General features: G+C 42.9%; 1 protein-coding gene across 1 annotated transcript in view; it reads left to right on the top strand.

Annotated features, from left to right (window-relative positions):
* The first annotated feature begins 3,092 nt into the window (after window positions 1-3,092).
* Window positions 3,093-26,335, top strand: part of PKD2 (polycystin 2, transient receptor potential cation channel) — a 65,969-nt gene continuing 42,726 nt past the window's right edge. Inside the window, exons 1-2 of the mRNA XM_068975096.1 lie at window positions 3,093-3,693; window positions 12,855-12,968. Of these exons, the coding sequence (XP_068831197.1) occupies window positions 3,093-3,693; window positions 12,855-12,968 (715 nt within the window). The remainder of the gene's footprint in view (window positions 3,694-12,854; window positions 12,969-26,335) is intronic.

Genomic DNA, 26,335 nt, shown 5'->3' with positions numbered 1-26,335 from the left:
GCCCAAGGTCACAGCTAGGATGCGGCAGAGCAGGAACTGAAGCAGGGTTCATAATTAGCACACTGTAGGCACAAAGAGTTAGTCAGACTTAAGGATCACTGATGTTTCTTCTAGACCTGGGCTGCAGATGATGGTACCACTGGTGATAACAAAGCACTAGAAATACCAGGGAAATGTTTCATGAAACCCTATCCATTTGGAACATATTGGGACTTCTCAATGTAGGGTGCTCCAGAATTCTTCAAGAAGATACAGAATTTTAGGCCTTAAATTCTGGAGCTTCTGAATCAATAAGGTTGCAGTGGGGACATAAAATCTGTATTTTTAACAAAGCATCACACCAATGTTAATAATCATATTTTAAAAAATACTACACTAGCCCCACTCCAGTACCCTTGCCTGGAAAATCCCATGGACTGAGGAGCCTCGTAGGCTGCAGTCCATGGGGTCACGAAGAGTCGGACACAACTGAGCAACTTCACTTTGACTTTTCACTTTCATGCACTGGAGAAGGAAATGGCAACCCACTCCAGTGTTCTTGCCTGGAGAATCCCAGGGACAGGGGAGCCTGGTAGGCTACCGTCTATGGGATAGCACAGAGTCGGACACAACTGAAGCAACTTAGCAGCAGTAGCAGCAGCAGACCTATTTGGAAACGATTTAGCAGTTCAACAACAACAGGACCTATTCTACAGTAGAACCCTTTGGTTGAGATTCTGCCCTCTTTTTTCAGGTCTGGCTCTCCTCTGGCCAGATGTCTGACTACTTGACCTGATAATGCTCTGCTGGGGGCACTGACATCTTTAGACGCTCCTCAAATGACAGGCATCACAACCCTTACCCAAGACAATCATTTCTGATTTATTTATCTATCTTCTCTTGATGTGGCTCAGATGGTAAAGAATCTGCCTGCAATGTAGGAGACCCAGGTTCAATGCCTAGGTCAGGAAAGATCCCCTGGAAAAGGTAATGGCTACCCACTCCAGTATTCTTGCCTGAATAATTCCATGGACAGACGATCCTGGTGGGCTACCATCCACAGGGGTCACAAAGAGTCAGACATAATTAAGTGACTAACACACTTTTCTTGAGGGGCAGGGGCTGTGTCATACTCTGCTCTACATGCTAGCTCCTAATTCAGCAAGAAATGTCTTCTAAAGGAATTGATGGGTGGCATGAGCCAGGCCAGTAATTCACATCCACCAGCCCTACCCTTGAGACCATCATAGTTAAGTGAAGGATACAGACACCTGCAGATAAACTGCAGGATTAGATGATAAGATGGCTGTAATTACCTAAATACAAACAGCATTTGATGAGGGCACAGGGAACCAGCAAAAGGTGCTGCGTAGGTGGCTGTATGGGGTGGGAAACCATGCTAGAAGAGCAGACTGGGAGCTTTAATGGGCTGAATTGTGTCCCCCTCAGAAATTCCCATGTTGAAGTCAAACACCCTCCCCTCCCCTACCAGGGCATCTCAGAATGTGACTGTATTGGAAAATGGGTCTTTTTGAAAGGTAATTAAGTAAAAAATGAGATCATTAGAATGGGCCCTCATCCAGGAATCTGACTGGTGTCCTCATAAAAAAAGAGGAAATTAGGACACAGATGCACACACAGGTAAGGGCATGTGAAGACGCAGGGAGAAGACAGCCACCTACAAGCCAAGGAGAGAGGCCTTAGAAGAAACCAACCTTGTCAACACCCTGATCTGAGACTTCCAGCCTCTAGAATTGTGCGAAAATAAATATCTGCTGTTTGAGACACCCAGTCTGTGGTACTTTGTTATGACGACCCTAGCAAAAAATATAGGAGCAGATTGTGAAAATTTACTAAGTCAAACTACAGAAATTAAATGCTATCCTTTAAGCTGTCAGAAGCCTCCATAGAAGTCTAAGCATCGACGTGACATGAGTAGGTTTGGTTCCAGAACATGATTTGGAGACAGCGGATATCAGGAAGTGGAGAAGGAAGGTGGAGTTGGCAGATCCATTGTTCCGATGAAGAACAAAACAAGCTCTAAGGGCCCTGGACAAAAATCATTGACAATGGGAATGAGTATCAGAGGTCCCATCAGAGAGATATTTGTGGGGCAGAAGTAAGATAGTTTGGGGAAAATGAAGTGTAGGACAAGAGTAAGTAGATGAGGATAACATGAAGTGTAGTTTGGGGAGTTGAGGGATGCCTCCGATCTCAACCGGGATACAGAAGGTGAAGCCGGCTTAGAGAAGAGGTGAAAAGATAATAAATGTCGTTTGGGATGAATGAAGTTTGAGACAACTGCAGAGTGTCGAGCTGGATGTGTAGGATTCCGCTAGTCACGGGTGGTGGGGTGGTGGGAAGGGATCGGCGGACCTCACGCGGAGCACCAGCCATTCAGAAGCCCCGAGACCATATTCTTGGGGTCCCCACAAAGTGTGGAGAGAGAAGCCAAAGAGACCATCCAAAAAGCAGCAGAATCGGGGCGAGGAGGGCCGCCCTCCAAAGGCCAAGGAAGTCAGCGCTAGGAGTTAGTCGGTATTGATAGTTTTCAGATGAAGGAAAGATTTTGCCCCTGCTGCAGACATCAATTCAGGCTGGATCTCGTTTTCTCTCACTATCCCATAAAGCGGTTTACCTCTCGCCCCGCACTTTGGTCAATCGAGGTAGAAGTGGCTGGCGGGTAACGGGGACCCAAGCATTATCTCAAGTCACGCAGGCAGTGACAGCTCCCGAAACCCTTTGCCTGCGGGCAGGCAAGCGGGCGGGTCAGCGACTCCCAACCCGCCCGCGCCCTTCCACCCGAATGGAATGCGGGCGCGCGCGCCCGGGCTCTGGCTGCACTTGGAACTCCGGCCCGGACGCCGCTCCCCGAGCGCGCCGGCTGCGGGGGCGGCTTCCTCGCGCCTCCCCCTGCAGCGCGCCGCGGCCGCTGGGCGAGGCGAGGCTGGGGGAGGCGGGCCGAGGGGGCGGGAGAGGGGCGCGGGACTGCAGGGAGGTCGGGGGCGGGGAGCAGGAGGCGGCGGGCCCGAGGAAGAAAGGAACATGGCTCCTGCGGCAGGCGGCGCCGAGCACGGCGCGCGGCGAGGGCGCCCCGGGCACCAGTGACCGTGATGGTGAACTCGAGCCGCGTGCAGCCGCAGCAGCCCGGGGACGCGAGGCGGTCGCCGGCCCCTCGAGCCCCGGGCCCCGGGCGGCTGATGGCGGGCGGCGCGACTGCCGGCGCCGGCCTCGCTGCCCCGGGCGGCCTCCGCGAGCAGAGGGGCCTGGAGATCGAGATGGAGCGCATCCGCCAGGCGGCCGCGCGGGACCCCCCGGCCGGAGCCTCGGCCTCCCCGTCTCCTCCGCTCTCGTCGTGCTCGCGGCAGGCGTGGAGCCGCGACAACCCGGGCTTCGAGGCCGAGGAGGAAGAGGAGGAAGAGGAGGTGGAGGGAGAAGAAGGGGGAATGGTGGTGGAGATGGACGTAGAGTGGCGCCCCGGCAGCAGGAGGTCGGCCTCCTCCTCGGCCGTGAGCTCCGCGGGCGCCCGGGGCCGGGGGCTGGGGGGCTACCACGGTGCGGGCCATCCGAGCGGGAGGCGGCGTCAGCGAGAGGACCAGGGCCCGCCGAGTCCCAGCCCCGCCGGCGGCGGGGACCCGCTGCATCGCCACCTCCCCCTGGACGGGCAGCATCCCCGAGTGGCCTGGGCCGAGAGACTCGTTCGCGGGCTGCGAGGTAAGAGCGCGACCCTCAGCGGCTGATGCACAAACCAGAACTGCGGGCGCTGTCGGAGCCATCCGCGCTGAGGGCAGCTCTCTCGGGCTCCAGCTCGCATCCCCTTTGCGTCCCCGCCTCCCTTGGAAGCGTCTTCCCCACCTCTGCTAATTCTGCTCTATTTCCGGTACCTAGCGCGGAATTCCACGGCGCCCTTGTTGGTGCAAATTTATTGGATACCTCCTTCTAAAAGAAAATCTGTCATCTTATAAGACAGCTTATAATGGTGGTTGCAACTGCATATTTGCTAATCTCACTAAATAAAAACAAAAATTCTCTGCTAGCACCCATGGTCTTCCACTGGCCTGGATGTCCTGTTGCTCCTTATCCCGTTCTGGAAAGGGTAAGCACACAGTGTCCCAGTTGTGGGAGGAGTGTCATTGGGTAGTCACTGATGTTGTTTTGGTGATGTCTGTGGTTGTTTAGGGGAGAGGGAGCTGTTGAGAACACTACGAATAGAATAAAATGTTTAGGAAAACAGTTACTTGGCCATTTCTAATTCTAGGCATTTTTTTCCCCCTAAACAGTTGCAAAGTAAATGTTAACACTGTTTGAAAAACTTGGAAGTATGTTTTTAAATAACTAAATTAATGTTCTTTGACATTCCAATGAAACAGTGAAGTCATCAGATACCAGCTGTGTGGAAATATGTCAGAGTTTGGTGCACCCAGCTCTCCAAAAGGCAGGAAAGGAATTTTCAAAAATTGCCAGTGCCTTTTAAGAGGACACAAATTTTCCAGGAGCAGATGGGATCCTGTTTTTGCAAAGTTTTGTCAGAGGCATCCTTGGAAAAGAGTTGTATTTGCTCTTACCATCCAAATGATTTTAATCTCTACTTTTGAGAGTTTTTCCAGTCTCAGTCTTTTGAAATTCTCCCTTCCCTTCCGTTCCTGTCAGTTTTGAAAATCTTGCACAAAAAACTATCCAGATATTTTCATAGCAACATGACTAGTACCAAGTCAGGCTTATACCTGAATCCCAATTACACCACAGGTTGACTGAATGACCTCTAGCAAACTGCTTAACCGCTCTGATCTCCAGTTTTTTATTTTGTTTAAAAAAAGAGATAATCATAATACTTAGCTCTTGACATGGGAGAATTAAATGAGATGAGACATAAAATATGTAGCAAGTCTGCCATGTTGTGAGTGCTTCATAAGTAGAAATTAAATCATGGATTCTAAAAGTGTACATTTTGGTGCTCTTACATAGTGATTATGCTAGTTTAATTGATTCAGGGCATGGTGGGGACCAAAAGACCCTTTTTAGTCACCTGTGTGAGAAGATTAGTGAAAAAACTCATTAATACTTTTTTAAGGTTCCAAATTGTATTCAAAGTTTATATTATTTTACTTCGTATTAACTGTGCTTTTTAAAATATTCACTAAAATGAGAGGTTTCTTATAAGTTAATAAGCAATGGAAAGTCATGATCCTTTTAACTCAGCTTAAGTGTTTAATAACACATTTCATATTGTCTGAAAAAGCTCAATAATGGAATATAACTACGTGAAATATGTGAGTGCATATGTAAGTTTGTTTCTTTTAAAGAAAAGTTTCAAAAAATTTACAGTGAATAAAGTAACAGTAAAACTTCTGGTCCAACCTTATCAATGGTTGATAAGATCTCCTGACCTTATCAATTAGGAGAGTAGAATCATGAGAATCTTTTTTTATAGAAAATTTTAGAAATAAATTTTATTACTTTGTGAAGAAATATAATTGATATCCTTGTCACTTATTAAATAACCTTTGTTAGATAATTAGTAGTACCTACTGTGAAAATAGACTGTGCTAGTTGCCACCAAAAAAAAAAGAAAGAACTAAAATAACGCATCACCATTTACCTGTGGACAGAAACCCAGAAATGTGAAATGAGTAACCATGAATGAGTTGTGATATTTTTTCCCTCATGGGATATTGTTGTTGTTTAGTTGCTAAGTCATGTCTGACTCTTGTGACCCCATGGACTAGCCTGCCAGGCTCCTCTATGCATGGGTTTTCCCAGGCAAGAATACTGGAGTGGGTTGTCATTTCCTTCTCCAGGGGATCTTCTCTACCCAGGGATCAAACCTGAGTCTCCTGCATTGGCAGGCAGATTCTTTACCACTGAGCTATCAGTGATCGAACCCCCATCTTGGGATACAATAACAAAAATCTTTATTGCATTATATAAGTAGCGCCCAGGGTCGCAAGAGAGAGAGTGACTTGGAATTTCTAAAGATAGGAGCCAAACTCAAGTTTGGCGTTTTCAGGCGCTTCCCTGGAGGTCTCACATCAGAATTCCTAGCCTTTGTTTGTCATTTATAAAATGGAAGAGTTGAACCTAATCTTCAAGTTCCCTTCTAGCTTCAGTTGTTCAATGACACAAATCTGAGTGGGAAAACAAATGATCATTTCTCTTTGGACACTGAATAGATCTGTTCTCTTATCAGGAGTAAGATGGCAAAGAAGTTTGAGGCCTGATTATAGAAAGCATTGTGTCTAACCAAGGAATTAAATTATCTCTAAATACTAAGAAGCAGTTGAAAGTTTTGGGGCAGAAGCAGAACATGCCGAAAGGGAATATGAGTCAGGCCTCATGCTGTGCAGGAGCGCTTACAGAGGGAGATAGGGAGGCAGGAGGACGAGGTAGGGGGCAGCCAGTGAAGGGGAGATGATGACCTGGACCAGAGGCAAAAAAAGAAGGCTAAAAGACTGAAAGACTGCTCCAAGCTTAAAAGCATCTCCAACCCAATGATCTTGTTTACTTTTTTCTTAGCAAACACTGTTTAACGCAGAGATAAAACTTGAGAATCTATATGAGTTATCAGATTTTCTGAATTTCCAAAGTTGAATGTGTTTTATGGATGTATCAATTTATTACAGTCACTTTCTGTTTACTGTTTCAGACATACGTCATCACTGTCCATGTCCAGAACTTTTTCATCTTCCCAAACAAGTCTGCCCATTAAATACTACCTCCCAGCTCCCCTTTTCTTCCCTGCCCTGCAACCTCTCTGTCTCGATGAATTTTCCTGTTCTAGGTACCTCATATTAGTGGAATCATACAGTATTTGTCCTTTCACATCTGGCTTATTTCACTTAGTATAATGTTTTTAACGTTTCCCAATGTTGCAGCATGTATCTGAACTTCATTTGTTTTGATGACTGAATAGTATCCTCTTGTATGTATACAACACATTTTGTTTATCCATTCATCAGTTGGGAGAAGGCAGTGGCACCCTACTCCAGTACTCTTGCCTGGAAAATCCCATGGATGGAGGAGCCTGGTAGACTGCAGTCCATGGGGTCGCTAAGAGTCAGACATGACTGAGCAGCTTCACTTTCGCTTTTCACTTTCCTGCATTGGAGAAGGAAATGGCAACCCACTCCAGTGTTCTTGCCTGGAGAATCCCAGGGACGGGGGAGCCTGGTTGGCTGCCGTCTATGGGGTCGCACAGAGTCGGACACGACTGAAGTGACTTAGCGGTGGCAGCAGCAGCAGCATTCATCAGTTGATGAACATTTGGGTTGTTTCTACCTTTTGGCTATTATTACTTTCCCTGTATTTTTAATCCAACCCTCACTCCATAATTTTTCCCTTTTTATTTGCACTATAATTGTGAACAAATGAGACTTTGTATTTTCATTGTGAGGGGATTTTGTTTGAGGGAGGGCTGTTACTCTGTGCGGTATGATAAGACTCTGCTAGTAACAGCATTTGTGCAGTCAACAAACATTTATGGAGCATCTCCTTTGTGGTAGGTACTAGGGATACAGAGATGAATAATATTAAGATCCCAATCCCCAAGGAGTTTAGAGTTTAGTAGGGGGATCACAGGTGTAAGTAAATAATTGCAGTGCCAGGTCAGGTACCCAAAGAAGAGAGGTCCAGTTAGTTCTATCTGGGGAGGTTAGAAATAAAACTTGAGTTACACTTTGAAGAACTCAGAGGGGGGAGTTGGGAAGGGAAGAATAGCAGAAGTAAGACCAAGATGGCTGGTACCTCCTTGGTATTAATACTTTTTCCTATAGACAGAGACAGTGAGGGCTTCAAGCAGGGGACTGATACAGTCACATGCCAATCTGAAGATGATTCTAGCAAGGATGCAGGGAATCGGGTGAGATGGAGAACAGGTTAGGAAAAGGTGACAAAGGCTGCAGCCAAGGATTGTGAGCTGGGATGGAAGAAAGCTAGATTAAAGAGAGGCGGAACCGATCAGAATTGTGGACCAGCCCCATGTGAGGGTTATGAAAAGGGCCTATTCTAAAATGAAACCTGTGTTTCTGACTTGGTACCGTTAACCCACCTATTTAGCCACAGGGAAAACAGTTTTCTAGACAAAGGAAAAAAGACAGAAATCTCAGTTTGTGGCATGTGAGTGTGAGTTGTCTGTGGAAGATGTATGTAATCTGTGACACATTCCTGTCTTCACCTCAGGAGGAGGCTGCCTAAGAATTGGAGGCTCAAAAGTCAGTATCATTTAAAGTAGCAACTGACTGTCCTATAGAAAATGGACCAATAATAAAAAGTCACTTCCCTTTCAGAAGGTGTCCAAGCAATTCAAATGACTATTGGGAAGGATTGTATTCATCTTTCTAAGCAAGGTCCATATGTGTCCAAGCACAAAAACGGGATTCTTTTATGACATGAATCCAACGAGAATTCAGTCGGGCTATTCACAGAGACTTCAAAGTCTGTATGGATTTGGGTCTTCACACCAACTTAGCATCAGAAGTAGGATGCCTCACAAATTTGAACCTATTTCTGAAACTATAAATGGGCCTCTTCCAACCACTCTAAATGTTGTACACATATAAAATTTCTTATTCCCAGAGCAACCCCACAGAGAAGTACTCTTATCCCCTTTCCAAATGAGGAAGTGAAGGCTCATGGTTTGAGGTAAGGTCTCATAGCTCTTAAGGGCTGATGCTTCATTTAAACACAGCTCAGACTCCAGACGGAGAAGGCGCGAGCAACCCACTCCAGTACTCTTGCCTGGAAAATCCCAGAGATGGAGGATCTGGTGGGCTGCTGTCTATGGGGTCGCACAGAGTCAGACACGACTGATGCGAGTTAGCAGCAGCAGCAGCAACAGCAGCAGCAGACTCCAGACCCCCCACCACACCTTGTCATGATCAAGGAGTTCTGAGGGGTTCATGCATTTCAGATGAGACAGGGTTAATGTGAGGCACTGAGAAGGCAATGGCACCCCACTCCAGTACTCTTGCCTGGAAAATCCCATGGATGGAGGAGCCTGGTAGGCTGCAGTCCAGGGGGTCGCTAGGAGTCAGACACAACTGAGTGACTTCACTTTCACTTTTCACTTTTATGCACTGGAGAAGGAAATAGCAACCCACTCCAGTGTTCTTGCCTGGAGAATCCCAGGGACGGGGGAGTCTGGTCGGCTGCCGTCTCTGGGGTCGCACAGAGTCAGACACGACTGAAGCAACTTAGCAGAATGTGAGGCAAAAGATCCACACTGAATCTTTTTATCATAGAACTGAGAGATATTATATTGACAAGATGAGTTGATATGATCACTGCAATTAGTTTCAAAATAATTGAGGAGGACTTCCTTGGCAGTCCAGCAGTTAACGTTCAGTGCTTCCAATGAAAGGGGCGTGGATTCAATCCCTAGTCAGGGAACTAAGAGCCCACATGCCCTCTGGCACGACTAAAAAGAAATACAAAGAAACAAAAAAATTGAGGAGTCGGTGAGGGTTTTGAAGAATCAAGGTTGGTGTGGAGTTGATAGTAATTGTTAAAGCTGGGTGAAGGATATATGAGAGTTCATTATATCATTCTCTCTGTGATATTTTTTATAAATTGCAAAATAAAAAGGGCTTAGAAGCATTTGGGCTTCCCTGATAGCTCGGTTGATAAAGAATACACCTGCAATGCAGGAGACCCAGGTTCGATTGCTGGGTTAGAAAGATCCTCTGGAGAAGGGACAGGCTACCCTCTCCAGTATTACTGGGCTTCCCGTATGGCTCAACTCATAAAGAATCCACATGTAATGCAGGAGACCTGGGTTTGACCCCTGGGTTGGGAAGATCCCCTGGAAAAGGGAAAGTCTACCCAGTCCAGTATTCTGACCTGGAGAATTCCTTGGACTGTATAGTCCATGGGGTCGCAGAGAGTCGGATATGACTGAGTGACTTTCACTTAGAAGCATTTGGATAAAAGAGTTGCAAAAGGGCATTTTTTTCAAAATCTTTTCTTTGGCTGTGCCACACAGCCTTTGGGATCTTAGTTCTCCAACCAGAGATCGAATCCATGACCCTTGCATTGGAAGCCTGTAGTTTGGTTTTTTTTTTTAAGATTTTTTTGTAGACCTCTTTTTTTTAACGTCTTTTATTGAATTTGTTACGATATTGCTTCCATTTTATGTTTTTTGACTGCAAGGCAGGTGGGATTGTAGCTCCCCGACCAGGGATCACACCCACATCCCCTGCATTAGAAGGCAAAGTCCCAACCACTGGACCACCAGGGAAACCCCATCAAAGTCAGTTATGTTGGAGACATTTTTGGTGTTTTGGATTATCCATCTCAGAATTCCCCCATATGCATATTAATTGGGAACACTGTTTAGGTAATGTGCTCTGACTTTGGACTCTAGCATTGACTAAGCACCTTCTTACACAGGAAGGAAATTGTGTATTGTCCCCTGTCCTCTCAGATCACATTCTCCTAACAGATGGAGACACATTATCTACAGAACGTGAGTGCCTTCAGGTACTCCCTCCACAGCTGGGAAAAGGTGGGAAAAGACAGTTACTTTTGAAGAATGCTGCCATTTTGGACTTGAACTCTACCCTTAACCGTTCCTATTGTATCATTCCTGCTAAACATGGGAAACATGCTGGCTATAGGACAGCTATTTTTTCCATTTGTAGTTGCAGCCATTTCTTACCCATCAAGATGTGAGGGGGTCCCTGTATCTGAAGACTGACCCTACATATACACCCAATGGAGAAACTGTATGAATTTTTTATAGCAATCATATTTGAGGAGGTAGCTAGAGTAATTTAGAAAAAGTAAATCCATAAAAATATGTTTTTATAAAATATAAATAAACGGGCTTGTTTCTTTTTGTTTGAAATGTTTCCTTCAAGGGCTAGAATTAAATTACTGTCAACCATTGCAAACTTAGTTTAAAGAAAATTTGATAGGAGTTTGGTTTTTCTATTTATAGGTCAGGCAAAACCATTTGTAAATATTAAGAACTATGACTTTTCCTTGGTGCATAATTGTTTATAAACCATGGGAAAGAGTGAAATCACTGACCAAGTGAAGCAAGGCAGCCGTCTGTCCTGATGGTCAAGGGACTAGCAATTTCCGCTTATGTGTATATTTTAGGCCTGGCCTCCAAAAGAAATACACCCAAAGAAATGGTGTGGTCGTGTCCAGGGCTACTGAGCCTAATATTTGGCTGCCTCTCTGTTATTTTGAGTTGTAATTTTCCATGTCATCTAAATTTGTAATAATTCTTTAATATGATAGAGTTTCACCGAACAAACATTCTACTTGCTGCATTTCTTCTGAGTGAGTAATTCCCTGACAACTACCAGATCTTGGCAGAAGAAAACCTAGTCATAAGTTATGCTCCACTTTCGGCGTGGTGAAACCTAGGACGCGTAACACAGTGTCTTTGAAGGCAGATGCTGATTTTTCCAAAAGAAATTTGGGAGAGAGAAAAGGAAATGAAATACCCCAATTTAGGAGTAGAACTAATGTATGATTATAAGACTTAAAAAGTACATAAACACTAGAGATGAAGTCATTTCTTCCGAGTGCAAGACCATATACCATTTCCCCCCGTTCTCTGTGGCTTGATTGTGGCGTCAGTGGCTGCATGAGTTTCCATGAGGAAGGGGTTAAAGTCTGTGGACTCAAGTGTGAGGCAATTCGCCATTAACAGTCGAGTTAATCTAACAAAAAGGATTGAGAGGTTTGTCATTTTTGGAAAGGCTCTTCCAAGTAACCAGTAATGTGACTTGACCACACTGTTCACTAGTGGGGGTTTGGACGGCCACCATGTCTGTCTGCTGGCCGCGTCCAAAACTGCGGGATCTGTCTCCAGCCAGCTCACCAAGGCTTATGTCATCTTTGCTCAGCTGGCCCAACACTTTTTCCATCTGCTAAAATATGGAGCATGGTTGCTGATTTTACTCTTTCTCCAAAGAGAGAGAGAGAAGGCGGATGAGTTGTTGCTTTTAATTTAAAAATCATATGCTGACGACCCTGTATGGAAGACAGCAAAAAAGACACAGATGTGTATAACGGACTTTTGGACTCAGAGGGAGAGGGAGAGGGTGGGATGATTTGGGAGAATGGCATTCTAACACGTATACTATCATGTAAGAATCGAATCGCCAGTCTATGTCTGACGCAGGATACAGCATGCTTGGGGCTGGTGCATGGGGATGACCCACAGAGATGTTATGGGGAGGGAGGTAGGAGGGGGGTTCATGTTTGGGAGCGCATGTAAGAATTAAAGATTTTAAAATTAAAAAAAATAAATTAAAAAAAAATCATATGCTAATTGAAATTTTAAAAATCTGTTCGGCTAAGCATGTTTTTAGTGTAATCACTCAGCGTTGAGTTTCCTAAAAGGCAAAAATGGGTACAGAGCAGAGATTTTACATCAGTGTGTTAGAATATTGATAGATGTTTCCACGATGAAGTGATGCTCCAACCAGGACTTCTTTTTATCAGAGGTGACCTAAAAGGTATCATTTACAATGTAGTTACTTAAGAGGATAATTCCTCCTGCATATAGGCAGAGCTGATATGTATGCACAATTATTTAACCTCCTCTCGGAAGCTGCCCAAATTTCCTCTTCTCTTTCTAATTTTTTACTAAGATATTTTCTAATGAGGTTGGGAGCTTAGACAGTGATCAGATTGTTGCCTTGTGTTTTGCACACCTTGTGGGGGTGAGACAGTGGAGACTGATGTATTCCCAAATTAAAGGTACTTCTACTAAAACCCTTTCTCAGTTGTTTTTAGAGCATGCTAAAAAAAACAAACAGGAGAACCTCCCTTAAAGTATACTATTTTGTATGTGTTTTTTTCTTTCACCATTCATGAGATTTTTGAAAAATAAAATGACATCTTTTATTATTATTTTAAAGGTCTCTGGGGAACAAGACTCATGGAGGAAAGCAGCACTGACCGAGAGAAGTACCTTAAAAGTGTTTTACGGGAACTGGCCACATACCTCCTTTTTCTCATAGTCTTATGCATCTGTAAGTAGAACATTTCCTTCCAATAAAGGAAAAGTGTTGAAAATATTTGACCTGTCAAATCATGACTAAAAGGAACTATGGAGGCACCTCAACAGTTACTTCAGAAGTTCTCTTCTCTGTTATTAATTCTAGTTTAGAATTTGGTAGAGTTCTCATCTCTCCTCACGTAAACGTTGATCAAAATTTGGCATTATCTGATTGGCCACTTTATTATCAGCTGTGACCATTTTTACTGTGACATGCACGGAACAGACACCAAGACTCCCAGACATCAAGAAACCAAGTAAAACGACTTTTGTATCAGATGTTTTGGCAATAATTATAGTGTCAGTATCATTTCATCAGTTAGTGTAAAGTCTATATAGGAATGAAGTAGAGTATGGAGTTTAACTTTCAGAAAATACATATAGTGTCACCTAATATTGCTTTCATGGCTCTATATATTTAAAAGTCCCCTTTTCCTGGATTTGGATGTGTTGTATGAATGCTTTCGTTCTCATTATCTCTTCCAAATCTTCAGTAATTGTGGATTGTCACTCTACAGGAAACTTACTGCAGACTCATCTCCTTCTTTCAATACATACCCACATCCTCTGAGAACTGGGGAGGGATGCCTTAGCTAAAAAACATGTCTTTGAAACCATGTGCCTCAAAATCCAGAAAGTCACAGGCAATGAATTACCTCTGAATCAAAGGATGTTGGTTGATGGAGTGCTGTCCTATCCCATCTAAAGCCCTTTGTGAGAACGGAGAGGAAACAGGTTTATGACCAAAGGCCCTCTTACTATATTCCTCAGGGAAAGGAGTTTGTTCTTACAGTGTCCACTGAGAAATGCTTAAAAATCGACACCACCCTTGGAAAGTGTCCCCTTCTTTGTAAATGGAGAGAGTTAGGATTTAATCAATACTTTAATAATGCCATTCTTATTCTATTAAAATTGACCACCTTGAATTTAACTGAGTGCTAAAATCTTCCTTAAAAAATGTTTTTTTTTTTTTTACTAGATTTATAAAAAGATGTGTAAGTTGAACATAAAAGATTAAGGAAACATTTAAGTTTTGATATTTGTAATTTTAAGAAATTAAATATTGACTTATTTAACATCACCACACAGGTTTTTATTAATACTAATAAGCTTTCAATGAGCTTTAACAGAGCATGACTTCTTACACTTTCTGAGACTTTGCCTATCTGCATGGGAACTTAAGGGGGAAAAAAAGTTAGTTAAGCTAAAAAGTGTATATCTGTGAGGGGCTTCCCTGTTGGTTCAGTGGTAAAGAATCCACCTGAAATGCAGGAGACACGAGTTCAATCTCTGGGTCAAGATCCCCTGGAGAAGGAAATGGCAACCCACTCCAGTATTCTCACCTGGGACATCCCATGGACAGAGGAGTCTGGTGGGCTATAGACCACGGGTCAGAAGAAAATTGGACACGACTCAGCAACTAAACAACAACATATATGTCTGAACAACATCCATTTTCTTGTTTTTTTCTACCTAATTATCTGAAAATTTCTGTTATTTGTTTAGGAAAAAATATTTCATTACTTCTGAAAACATGTGTTATCTAGGCAGTGCTGAAAATCTAGAAATGATCTATTCAGTTCTTTAAAGCTTATAAAGTAAGAGATGGGATATTTTGAACTTTTATGTTCTACGCCCTTAGAACTTGAATACTAAAGGCAAGTTTGCTTCCACTGTAGAAATGGTGCTTAAATATTAAACTATGTTGTTTTTGTCCAGTCACTCAGTCATGTCCAATTCTTTGCAACCCCATGGATTGCAGCTTGCCAGGCTTGTCTGTCCTTCACCATCTACCAGAGCTTGCTCAAACTCATGTCCATTGAGTCAGTGATGCCATTCAACCATCTTGTCCTCTATTGTTCCTTTCTCCTCCTGCCTTCAATCTTTCCTAGCATCAGGGTCTTTTCTAATGTGTTGGCTCTTTGTATAAGGTGGCCAAAGTATTGGAGCGTCAGCTTCAACATCAGTCCTTCCAATGAATATTCAGGACTGATTTCCTTTAGGTTTGATCTTACAGTCCAAGGGACTCTCAAGAGTCTTCTCCAACACCAGAGTTCAAAAGCATCAATTCTTTGACACTGAGCTTTCTTTATGGTCCAACTCTCACATCCATACATCGCTACTGGAAAAACCATAGCTTTGGCTAGACAGACCTTTGTGGGCAAAGTAACTTCTCTGCTTTTTAATATGCTGTCTAGGTTTGTTATAACTTTTCTTCCAAGGAACAAGTGTCTTTTAATTTCATGGCTGCAGTCATCATCAGCAGCAATTTTGGAGCCCAAGAAAATAAAGTCTGTCACTGTTTTCATTGTTTCCCCATTTATTTGCCATGAAATGATGGGACCAGAAGCCATGATCTTCAGTTTTTGAATGTTGAGTTTTAATCCAGCCTTTTCACTCTCCTCTTTCACCTTCATCAAGAGGCTCTTCAGTTCTTCTTCACTTTCTGCCATTAGGGTAGTGTCATCTGCATATCTGAGGTTATTGAGATTTCTCTCAGCAATCTTGATTCCAGCTTGTGCTTCTTCCAGCCCAGCGTTTCTCATGATGTACTCTGCATATAAGTTAAATAAGCAGGGTGACAACATACAGCCTTAACGTACTCCTTTCCCAATTTGGAACCAATCTGTTGTTTCATGTCTGATCTAACTATTGCTTCTTGACCTGCATACAGGTTTCTCGGGAGGCAGGTAAGGTGGTCTGGTATTCCCATCTCTTGAAGAGTTTCCACAGTTGTGATCCACACAGTCAAAGGCTTTGACATAGTCAATAAAGCAGAAGTAGATGTTTTTCTGGAATTCTCTTGTTTTTTCTATGATCCAACAGATATTGGCAGTTTCATCTCTGGTTCCTCTGCCTTTTCAAAATCCAGCTTGAATATCTGGGAGTTCTCAGTTCATATACTGTTGAAGCCTAGCTTGAATAATTTTGAGCATTATTTTGCTAGCATGTGAAATGAGTGCAATTGTGAGGTAGTTTGAACATTCTTTGGCATTGCCCTTTTTTGGGATTGAAATGAAAACAGACCTTTTCCAGTCCTGTGGCCACTCTGAGTTTTCCAAATTTGTTGGGATATTGAGTGCAACACTTTAACAGTGTCATCTTTTAGGATTTGAAACAACTCAGCTGGAATTGCTTCATCTCTACTAGCTTTGTTCGTCATGATGCTTCCTAAGGCCCACTTGACTTTGCCTTCCAAGATATCTGGCTCTAGGTAAATGATCACAGTTCATGGTTATCTGGGTCATTAAGATCTTTTTTTGTGTGTAGTTCTTCTATTTATTCTGGCCACCTCTTCTTAATATCATCTGCTTCTGTTAGGTCCATACCATTTCTCTCCTTTATTGTGCCCATCTTTGCATGAAATGTTTCCTTGGTATCTCTGATTTTCTTGAAGAGATCTCTAGTCTTTCCCACTCTGTTGTTTTCCTCTGTTTGTTTGCATTGTTCACTGAGGAAGCCTTTCTTATCTCTCCTTGCTATTCTTTGGAACTCGGCATTCAAACGGATATATCTTTCCTTTTCTCCTTTACCTTTTGCTTTTCTTCTTTTCTCAGCTGTTTGTAAGGCCTCCTCAGACAACCATTTCCCTTTTTTGCGTTTCTTGTTCTTGGGGCTGGTTTTGATCACGACCTCCTGTACAATGTCATAAACCTCCGTCCATCGTTCTTCAGGCACTCTGTCTATCAGATCAAATCCCTTGAATCTATGTGTCACTTCCACTGTATAGTTGTAACGGATTTGCATTATGTCATACCTGAATGGCCTAATGGTTTTCCCAACTTTCTTCAATTTAAGTGTGAATTTAATTAATTTAAGTAGTTCGTGTCTGAGCTACAGTCTGTTCCCAGTCTTATTTTTGCTGACTGTATAGAGCTTCTCCATCTTCGACTGCAAAGAGTATAAGCAACCTGATTTTGATATTGGCAGTGTGGTGAGCTCCATGTGTAGAGTTGTCTCTTGTGTTTTTGGAAGAGGATGTTTGCTATGACCAGTATGTTCTCTTGGCAAAACTCTGTTAGCCTTTACCCTGCTTCATTTTGTACTCCAAGGCCAAACTTGCCTGTTACTTTAGGTATCTCTTGACTTCCTACTGTGCATTCCAAATACTAAACTATAGTGGCCTTAAATTTCAACAGGTAGATTAGAATCATTATTATTACTGTTTTTTTCAACATGACACATATTCATATGTATATATTATGCAAAATACAAAAATTTGTATAAGTAAGTCTAAAATTCCAGTGTTCCCCCAAATTGCCTGAACATCAGAATCACTGAGAGAATTTTTTTTATAATTATAGTATCCCCAGAACTGTTAGGTCAAAGCCTTCCAGCTGTGGCTCAAAGAAGTGAGTTTTCAGATACACTGACAAGGTTTGGGAACTAGGCCAGATAACTAAACTAAATAGCTAGCTAGAGTTTCAGGGAACAACCTTGTCATATAACTGACTTGTCATTTCTTGTTTATTTTAGAATTTTTATGCTTTTTGTTCTTTTTCATACTCATCACTTTTTTTTTTCTTATATCAGCTACCTTTTTTCTACATTGAAGTTTTATTTTCAGAATATTGTAGAATCTCTGGTAAGAGGGAATTTTGGCAGTCATGGATCAAACCTCCTCTGAATGGTAAAATTCCCTGCTCTGCCTGGCAACATCTTTCCCGAAAGGTCAGTCATCCTTCCCTCTGACTGACCAAGAGTTCCAGATGAAGAAATTGAGTCCTTTGAAATAGTTCATTTCATTTTTCTATGGCTGTGTTGGAAAGTTCTTCCTTATGCGAAGCCAAAGTCCATCCTCATCTAACTTCCTCTCTTAGTTCTACTCTCCAAGCCCACCTAATACCACGGACTTTTTCCTTGTCTCTCCTCCAGCCCATCAGAAGTTTGGAGACAAACATTTGCTCTCTTCCAGGTCTGCTCTAGGTTAAACCTTTCCAGTTCTGTTAACTATTGATCATGTGATTGGAGACATGCTTTTAAACAACCCACGTGATAGAAATTCCCTCCAGTTTATCGCAGTCTTTGAACGTACAGCAGGAGCCTCACCATGAAAGAGTGGGGCCATGGGTATTCTCATCCAAATACTACACTGCAGTCCGTGCATCTACCATGGCCTGACTCTTCGGATACATCATTCCTTAGTCTCTTCACCACAAACTATAAAGCACTGTGTCCCCCAGCTAGTATTTGAGTATTTTTTCTGGAATGTAATGAAGGCCTTCCCTTTCAGCTCTGTTCAATTTCAGCTCATTAGGATCTGCTCATTCCAATCTGTTGAAATTATCTTGGATCTAGATTCATCCATCTCATATTATCAGTTAGCCCTCTCAGCTTTACAGCATCAACAGAGTTGATATTATCCAAGTCCTTATCCTAATAAATTAATAAATCAAAAAGGTTTGGTCTAAGAACATCAGTCCATTAGTCAAAGCTCTTTGGGTAGAGTTCACTGAATTATATTATCTTCTAGCTCAAACTGCTCACGAAATAAGATAAAGATTTTCTCAAATGCTTACCTGAGGAACTCCACAGTTCTTCTGATCTGTGAGCTGGACTCTCAGCTGTTGACCAAGCAGGCCTCAAACTCCAGGCTCTTCTTGAAACCACGAATTGATAGCCACACTCGAGATGGAAATCTCTACACTCTGTGGAAATAAAAAGCCAGCAGGCTATCCAGTGTCCTCAGGGCAGCCCTCTCAACAGCGCTACACTGGGACATTTGTGATATAAGAAGAGGCATTTGGCTGGAAGCAAGCTTTAAGTTCTTAGCATTAGTTGGTCAATGGGGCTTGGGCCTAAGGGGAGTTGAAAATAATGGCCTTGTACTTGAGAATGTGTGTTTCCAAAGCCTCTCATCTCAGGCACTCAGCTTCTCTGACAAGAACTATTGCTCTTATTTCAGAGATAAGAGGCAGAGAGGCCAGGCCACACAAATGGTCCCTACTCCCAAGTTTAGGAGCTGGCACTCTAGTTGGCATCCCAAGATGTAGCTGTTTGTTTCTGTCAGATGATGATGGAAAAGGGTGGTTAGATTAAGTTCCACCCAATTTGGCCAACATTTTGAGTGTTCTGTGAAAGACTCCATGTGAAGAACTGTACAGGACCCAGCTGAATGGGGCACAGATGAAGGGATTGGGGACAGGGAAGGGGTTAGGGTCATTCCAGGCAGAGGGGATTGTGGGAGCCAAGGTCCTATGCCTTGTGTACATGGGAGGGGTGGGAGGATTATGGGGTATGGGTGGGGGTGGGGGTGGCCCTGGGTGGAGTAATAGTTGGAAAGGTAAGCTGTGGCTTCCCTGAGGAGGCCCTGAATGCCAAGCTGAGGAATCTGTTATTGATTTTAGTGGGGCACATGCCTGAGAGACACATTTTATCTGGAGAGCAGTTTGGTGGGGCCTAGCAGTCCGTGGGGAGAAGGCAATGGCACCCCACTCCAGTACTCTTGCCTGGAAAATCCCATGGATGGAGGAGCCTGGTAGGCTACAGTCCATGGGGTCACTGAGAGTTGGACACGATCGAGTGACTTCACTTTCACTTTTCACTTTCACTCATTGGAGAAGGAAATGGCAACCCACTCCAGTGTTCTTGCCTGGAGAATCCCAGGGACGGGGGAGCCTGGTAGGCTGCCGTCTACGGGGTTGCACAGAGTCAGACACGACTGAAGTGACTTAGCAGCAGCAGCAGCAAGGATAAGTAGGCATGATTTACTCTAAGCAGAGCCTTTCCCTTTTGTTCAAAATCATCTTTTTAACTACCAGTTTTAAAATCTTACCAGCAAGATCAATATCAAAAGACTACTAATAATATCCATCTCATTACTCTGTGCATAAATAAGATAAGTACTTATCATTGTGCCTTGCATATTAGAAGCCCTTTATATGAGGTAGATAGGGTTCGAGACTAGGTAGGTGAAGTCGCTCAGTCGTGCCCGACTCTTCGTGATACAATGGACAGTAACCTGCACCAAGCTCCTCCGTGCATGGGATTTTCAAGGCAAGAGTACTGGAGTGGGTTGCCATTTCCTTCTCCAGGGAATCTTCCCAACCCAGGGATCGAACCCAGGTCTCTCACATTGTAGACAGACACTTTACTGTCTGAGCCATCAGGGAAGTCCAGGGTTCGAGAAGGCAGCCTAAATAGTAGGAAATGTTATTCTTTGGCATCACAGAGATCTAGGTTCAAATCTCACTACTTACACACTAGGTGAACCTGAACAAGTTATTTAACCTTTCTGAGCCTTCGTTTTCTCATCCATAGAGTACATATTTTGAAAGATTCTTATTTTAAAAGGGGCAATTAGGAGTAATACACAAAAAGTTCTAGGATCTGTCTGTCATTTATTATATTAATAATAGTGGTGGTGGTGGTGGTTTAGTCGCAAAGTCATGTCCGACTCTTGCGACCCCATGCACTGTAGCCTGCCAGGCTCCTCTGTCCGTGGGATTTTCCAGGCAAGAAGACTGGAGTGGATTGCCATTTCCTTCTCCAGGGGATCTTCCCAACCCAGGAATTGAACCCAGGTCTCCTACATTGCAGGCAGATTCTTTACCAACTGAGCTATAGTAAATAAGAGCAAAATTTGTCCCAAAGATTGTCGACAATGGCTGACTTCTCTCATCAGTAGGTTCTACAGAACTGTAGGTTCTAATTGATTGAACATTCATTTGGAGCAGTTAAGTGCCCATAAAGAGCTTATTTTCCACCTTAGCAGTGTTGGTTCTAACCTCTATGGGTTTAACATCAGTCTGATTAACCAAGAGGATAGGAATACCATGGAAATACCAAGTATTCCCACTTTCCCTGTAATTTAGATTTTGTTCTTACTTGAAACCTAAGACTCCTATGAATTGATCATCAAAGTACTTACTTATATATATGCTGTTGTTCAGTCCCTAAGTTGTGTCTGACTCTTTGTGACTCATGGATTGCGGCCTGCCAGGCTTCCCTATCTTTCATTATTTCCCAGAGTTTACTCAAGCTCATGTCCACTGAGTCGATGATACAATCTGATCACTCATCCTCTGCCTCCCCTTCTCCTTTTGCCTGCAATCTTCCCCAGCATTAGGGTCTTTTCCAATGAGTTGGCTCTTTGCATAAGGTGGCCAGGAATTGGAGCTTCACTTTAGCATCAGTCCTTCCAATTGTTCAGATCTCCTGTGTTTAAACATAATAATAGAAATCACACAAGAAATTGAGTCAACATCATAGGAATTAATAATTTCTATACCTCAAAGGAACAGACAGAATTAAAAGGCAGAAAACAGTTGTAAAGAATACTTACAAGAAATATGACAAAGGATTAACATTTTAACGTGTTTACTATCCATCAGTCACTGAGAAAAACACTAAGATTACACTAAATATTTTACAGAAAAGAAAATAAAACCTATTTTACAGAGTAGAAAGTATAAACAATTAGCGTGGGAAAGTCTTTAATCTTCGCTCTCTAGTAGCTAAAGAAGTAGTGAAATGGAGAAACAGCATTATCACAATGCGGTATGATATGTCCTAGGGCTTCCCAGGTGGCGCTGGTGGTAAAGAAGCTGCCTGCCAATGCAGGAAACATAAGAGCCAAGGGTTTGATCCCTTGGTTGGGAAGATCCCCTGGAGCAGGACATGGCAGTCCACTCCAGTATTCTTGCCTGAAAATTCCCCGTGGACAGAGGAGCCTGGCAGGCTACAGCCCATAGGGTCTCAAAGAGTCGGACATGACTGAAGCCACAGCATGCACACACGCATGTCCTAGGGCAGGAAGGGCCCTTTTAACGAGAAACCTGGGAACCTCCATTTCTTTATCTTCGAAAGAAGGAGACTTTGCCTTATATTCTAAAAAGAGAAATAAATAGTATCAAATCCACACATTGTACACCTTAAACTTACACTATAGTATTTGTTAATTATATGTCAATTAAAAAGGGAATGAATGTTTTATTTTACTTGTAAAAATCTTGTAAGCATGATAGTATACAGATAGGTTTCTTAATTCATAAGAGAACCCATGCAGATTAATTGTTGACAACCTGGTCAGTGAAGTGGAAGGCAGTGGGTTAATCATCACACTGGCGGGAGCTAATTCCATTTCTGGTGACAAACATTCAGCTCCCCATGGAGGTCCCCATAGCAAACGTGCAGTTTTAAGTTCATAGGCTCCAGTCTGTGTAACTACTGAAGACCCACTGTGGCTGGAAAGCTGTTTGTCCTTTTTGGTAAACTAGACAAAAGCTGTAACAGCAAGAAATGTATATCCACATATAAATATTACTTTAAGCATGGCCTTTATGTGCATAGCTTTCTGTTTATTTCTTCGTGGTAACTTCTTTGTAAATATCACATATCCTCTCTCTCTTTTTTTTTTTTAAAGTTACACTACTTAATACAGGCATTCACTAAAGCACTTGCATTAACAACCTCTGTCCCTCAGAGATTTCCATCACAACTTGTTACTTACAAGTTCCTTTGAATATTAACCAAAACTGGATTAAAATATTTGGGAGTTTTACTAACTTTACTTCACTAACTTTTTAGTGACTAAATTTTACTAATTTTTTCCACAGCCTCACTCGGGCTCCTGAAAGGCCCTCACCCAGGTCACCAGGGACCTCTTAATTGCCGAATTTCGGGGGCTGCTTTTTAGCCTTTCTCTCACATGGTCCTGTGGCATTTGGTACTTTAGAAACTTCCCTCTTTGGCTTCTGTGACTCTGTCTCTTTCTGTATTCCTCCTTGCTCTATTCATTTTCTTTATTTTTTTCTTCCCAGAATGTGTCTAGACAGAGGATTTTCTGTGACTGAGCCCCTGGCTTTCTCTTTAGGGGATCTTTTCCACAGCTTCAAGTGATCCTGTGCACTGCTGCTCCCAAGTCCCTCTCAGCCTCTCGCGTGAACTATGAACCTCATGCCGACTGTCACTGGACCCTCCCCTGCTGCGTCTCACAGCCATCTCATCCTTAACATTCCTCAACCTGCACTCATTATCCTGCCCTTCCAAACATGCTTCGCTCACATTCTCTAACTAGATTAATTAGATTACTTAATATTAATCTAATTGGATTAATAATGCTCAAACATGGGCATCATCCTAGATGCTTTCCCTCACTCTTCTCATGAGATTGTTCCACATAACTCTTCCTCTATGGTGCTTTTCAAATCTCTTTCTTCATACATTGCTGTTATCCTTCTTAACCTTAATCATCTCTTTCCTGGTTTATTCATTTATTGATTCAATGAACTGTTCAGTAATATAGTTTAAAAAAAATTAGCCCTAGCTTCAGAGGTGTTAGTAAGTGATAAGAAAGACAATTGGGAAGAGAGTTTCCCTGCAAGGAAGGCCTCTCAGACCTGAAGCAAGAATAGGAGCCAGTCAGTTAAAGAAGGGACAGCAAGAGTGATTAGTATGAGGCAGGATAGGATTCAGAACATTCTGGAAGCTGAGTGCAGTGACTGGAGAGAGTGTCATAGATGAGTATGGAAAGGTGGTCAAAGGTCAGGCCCTGCAGGTCCAGTGGGCTTTTGTAAGGGGAAACCAGGATTTTGAGTAGGGGGCTGATAAGATATATTTAAATTTAAGAAGATGTCCTTGAACACCATTGGACCACAGACTGGACAGCACCCGATCTCTGGACTTTCAGCTCCCAGGTATTGCCTCCAGACTTCCATCTCTGACACAGATTAAACCAGGTCATTCAACTGTCAAACATGCTATAATCACCTCAATTTCCAGATAAAGTCTGAAATGCAATAGATTTCACTATGTGGTCTTTGCTTACTTTTCCCAACTTTTTATTCCTTTTGAATATCTGGTACTTTCTGTTCAGTTCAGTCCAGTCGCTCAGTCGTGTCTGACTCTTTGCGACCCCATGGACTGCAGCACACCAGGCCTCCCTGTCCATCACCAACTCCCAGAGTTTACTCAAACTCATATCCATTGAGTTACTGATGCCATCCAACCATCTCATCCTCTGTTGTCCCGTTCTCCTCTTGCCTTCGATCTTTCCTAGCATCAGAATCTTTTCAAATGAGTCAGCTCTTTGCATCAGGTGGCCAAAGTATTGGAGTTTCAGCTTCAACATCAGTCCTTCCAATGAACACCCAGGACTGATCTCCTTATAGAATGGACTGTTTGGATCTCCTTGCAGTCCAGGGGACTCTCAACAGTCTTCTTCAACACCACAGTTCAAAAGCATCAATTCTTCGCCACTCAGCTTTCTTTATAGTCCACCTCTTACATCCATACAAGACCACTGGAAAAACCATAGCTTTGACTAGACGGACCTTTGTTGTCAAGATAATGTCTCTGCTTTTTAATATGCGGTCTAGGTTGATCATAACTTTTCTTCCAAGGAGTAAGTGTCTTTTAATTTCATGGCTGCAGTCACCATCTGCAGTGATTTTGGAGTCCAAAAATAAAGTCTGACACTGTCTCCACTGTTTCTCCATCTATTTGCCATGGAGTGACGGGACTGGATGCCATGATCGTCATTTTCTGAATGTTGAGCTTTAAGCCAACCTTTTAAATCTCCGCTTTCACTTTCATCAAGAGGCTTTTTAGTTCCTCTTCACTTTCTGCCATAAGGGTGGTGTCATCGGCATTTCTGAGGTTATTGATACTTTTCCCAGCCATCTTGATTCCAGCTTGTGCTTCTTCCAGCCCAGCGTTTCTCATGATGTACTCTGCATAGAAGTTAAATAAGCAGGGTGACAATACACACCCCTGATGTGCTCCTTTTCCTATTTGGAACCAGTCTGTTGTTCCATGTCCAGTTCTAACTGTTGCTTCCTGACCTGCATACAGGTTTCTCAAGAGGCAGGTCAGGTGGTCTGGTATTCCCATGTCTTTCAGAATTTTCCACAGTTTATTGTGATCCACACAGTCAAAGGTTTGGCATAGTCAATAAAGCAGAAATAGATGTTTTTCTGGAACTCTCTTGCCTTTTTGATGATCCAGCAGATGTTGACAACATGATCTCTGGTTCCTCTGCCTTTTCTAAATCCAGCTTGAACATCTGGAAGTTCACAGTTCATGTATTACTGAAGCCTGGCTTGGAGAATTTTGAGCATTACTTTACTAGTGTGTGAGATGAGTGCAACTGTGTGGTAGTTTGAGCATTCTTTGGCATTGCCTTTCTTGGGGATTGGAATGAAAACTGACCTTTTCCAGTGCTGTGGCCACTGCTGAGTTTCCCAAATTTGCTGGCATATTGAGTGCAGCACTTTCACAGCATCATCTTTCAGGATTTGAAATAGCTCAATTGGAATTCCATCACCTCCACTAGCTTTGTTCGTAGTGATGCTTCCTGAGACATTCCAGAATGTCTGGCTCTAGGTGAGTGATCACACCATCATGATTATCTGGGTCGTGAAGATCTTTTTTGTACAGTTCTTTTGTGTATTCTTCACCTATTAATATCTTCTGCTTCTGTTAGGTCCATACCGTTTCTGTTCTTTGTTGAGCCCATCTTTTCATGAAATGTTCCCTTGGTAGTCTTTCCCATTCTATTGATTTCCTCTGTTTCTTTGCACTGATCACAGAGGAAGGCTTTATTATCTCTCCTCACTTCTCTTTGAAACTCTGCATTCAAATGGGTATATCTTTCCTTTTCTCCTTTGATTTCTGCTTCTCTTCTTTTCACAGCTATTTGTAAGGCCTCCTCAGACAGCCATTTTGCTTTTTGGTATTTCTTTATCATGGGGATGGTCTTGATCCCTGTCTCCTATACAATGTCATGAACTTCATTCCATAGTTCATCAGGCACTCTATCTATCAGATCTAGTCCCTTAAATCTATTTCTCTCTTCCACTGTATAATCATAAGGGATTTTATTTATGTCATACCTGAATGGTCTAGTGGTTTTCCCTACTTTCTTCAATTTAAGTCTGAATTTGGCAATAAGGAGTTCATGATCTGAGCCACAGTCACCTCCCAGTCTTGTTTTTACTAACTGTATAGAGCTTCTCCATCTTTGGCTTCAATGGATATAATCAATCTGACTTTGTTGTTGACTATCTGGTGATGTCCATGTGTAGAATCTTCTCTTGTGTTGTTGGAAGAGGGTGTTTGCTATGACCAGTGCATTCTCTTGGCAGTACTCTATTAGCCTTTGCCCTGCTTCATTCTGTACTCCAAGGCCACATTTGCCTGTTACCACAGGTGTTTCTTGAGTTCCTACTTTTGCATTCCAGTCCCTATAATGAAAAGGACATCTTTTTTGGGTGTTAATTCTAGAAGGTCTTATAGGTCTTCATAGAACCTTTCAACTTCCGCTTCTTCAGCATTACTGGTTGAGGCATAGACTTGGATTACTGTGATATTGAATGTTTTGCCTTGGAAACGAACAGAGAT

The sequence above is a fragment of the Capricornis sumatraensis genome, chromosome 7, assembly GCF_032405125.1.
Source record: "Capricornis sumatraensis isolate serow.1 chromosome 7, serow.2, whole genome shotgun sequence".
NCBI lineage: Eukaryota > Metazoa > Chordata > Mammalia > Artiodactyla > Bovidae > Capricornis > Capricornis sumatraensis.
The sequence above is the reverse complement of the archived record's forward strand: the minus strand, read 5'-3'. Positions and strand labels throughout refer to the sequence as shown.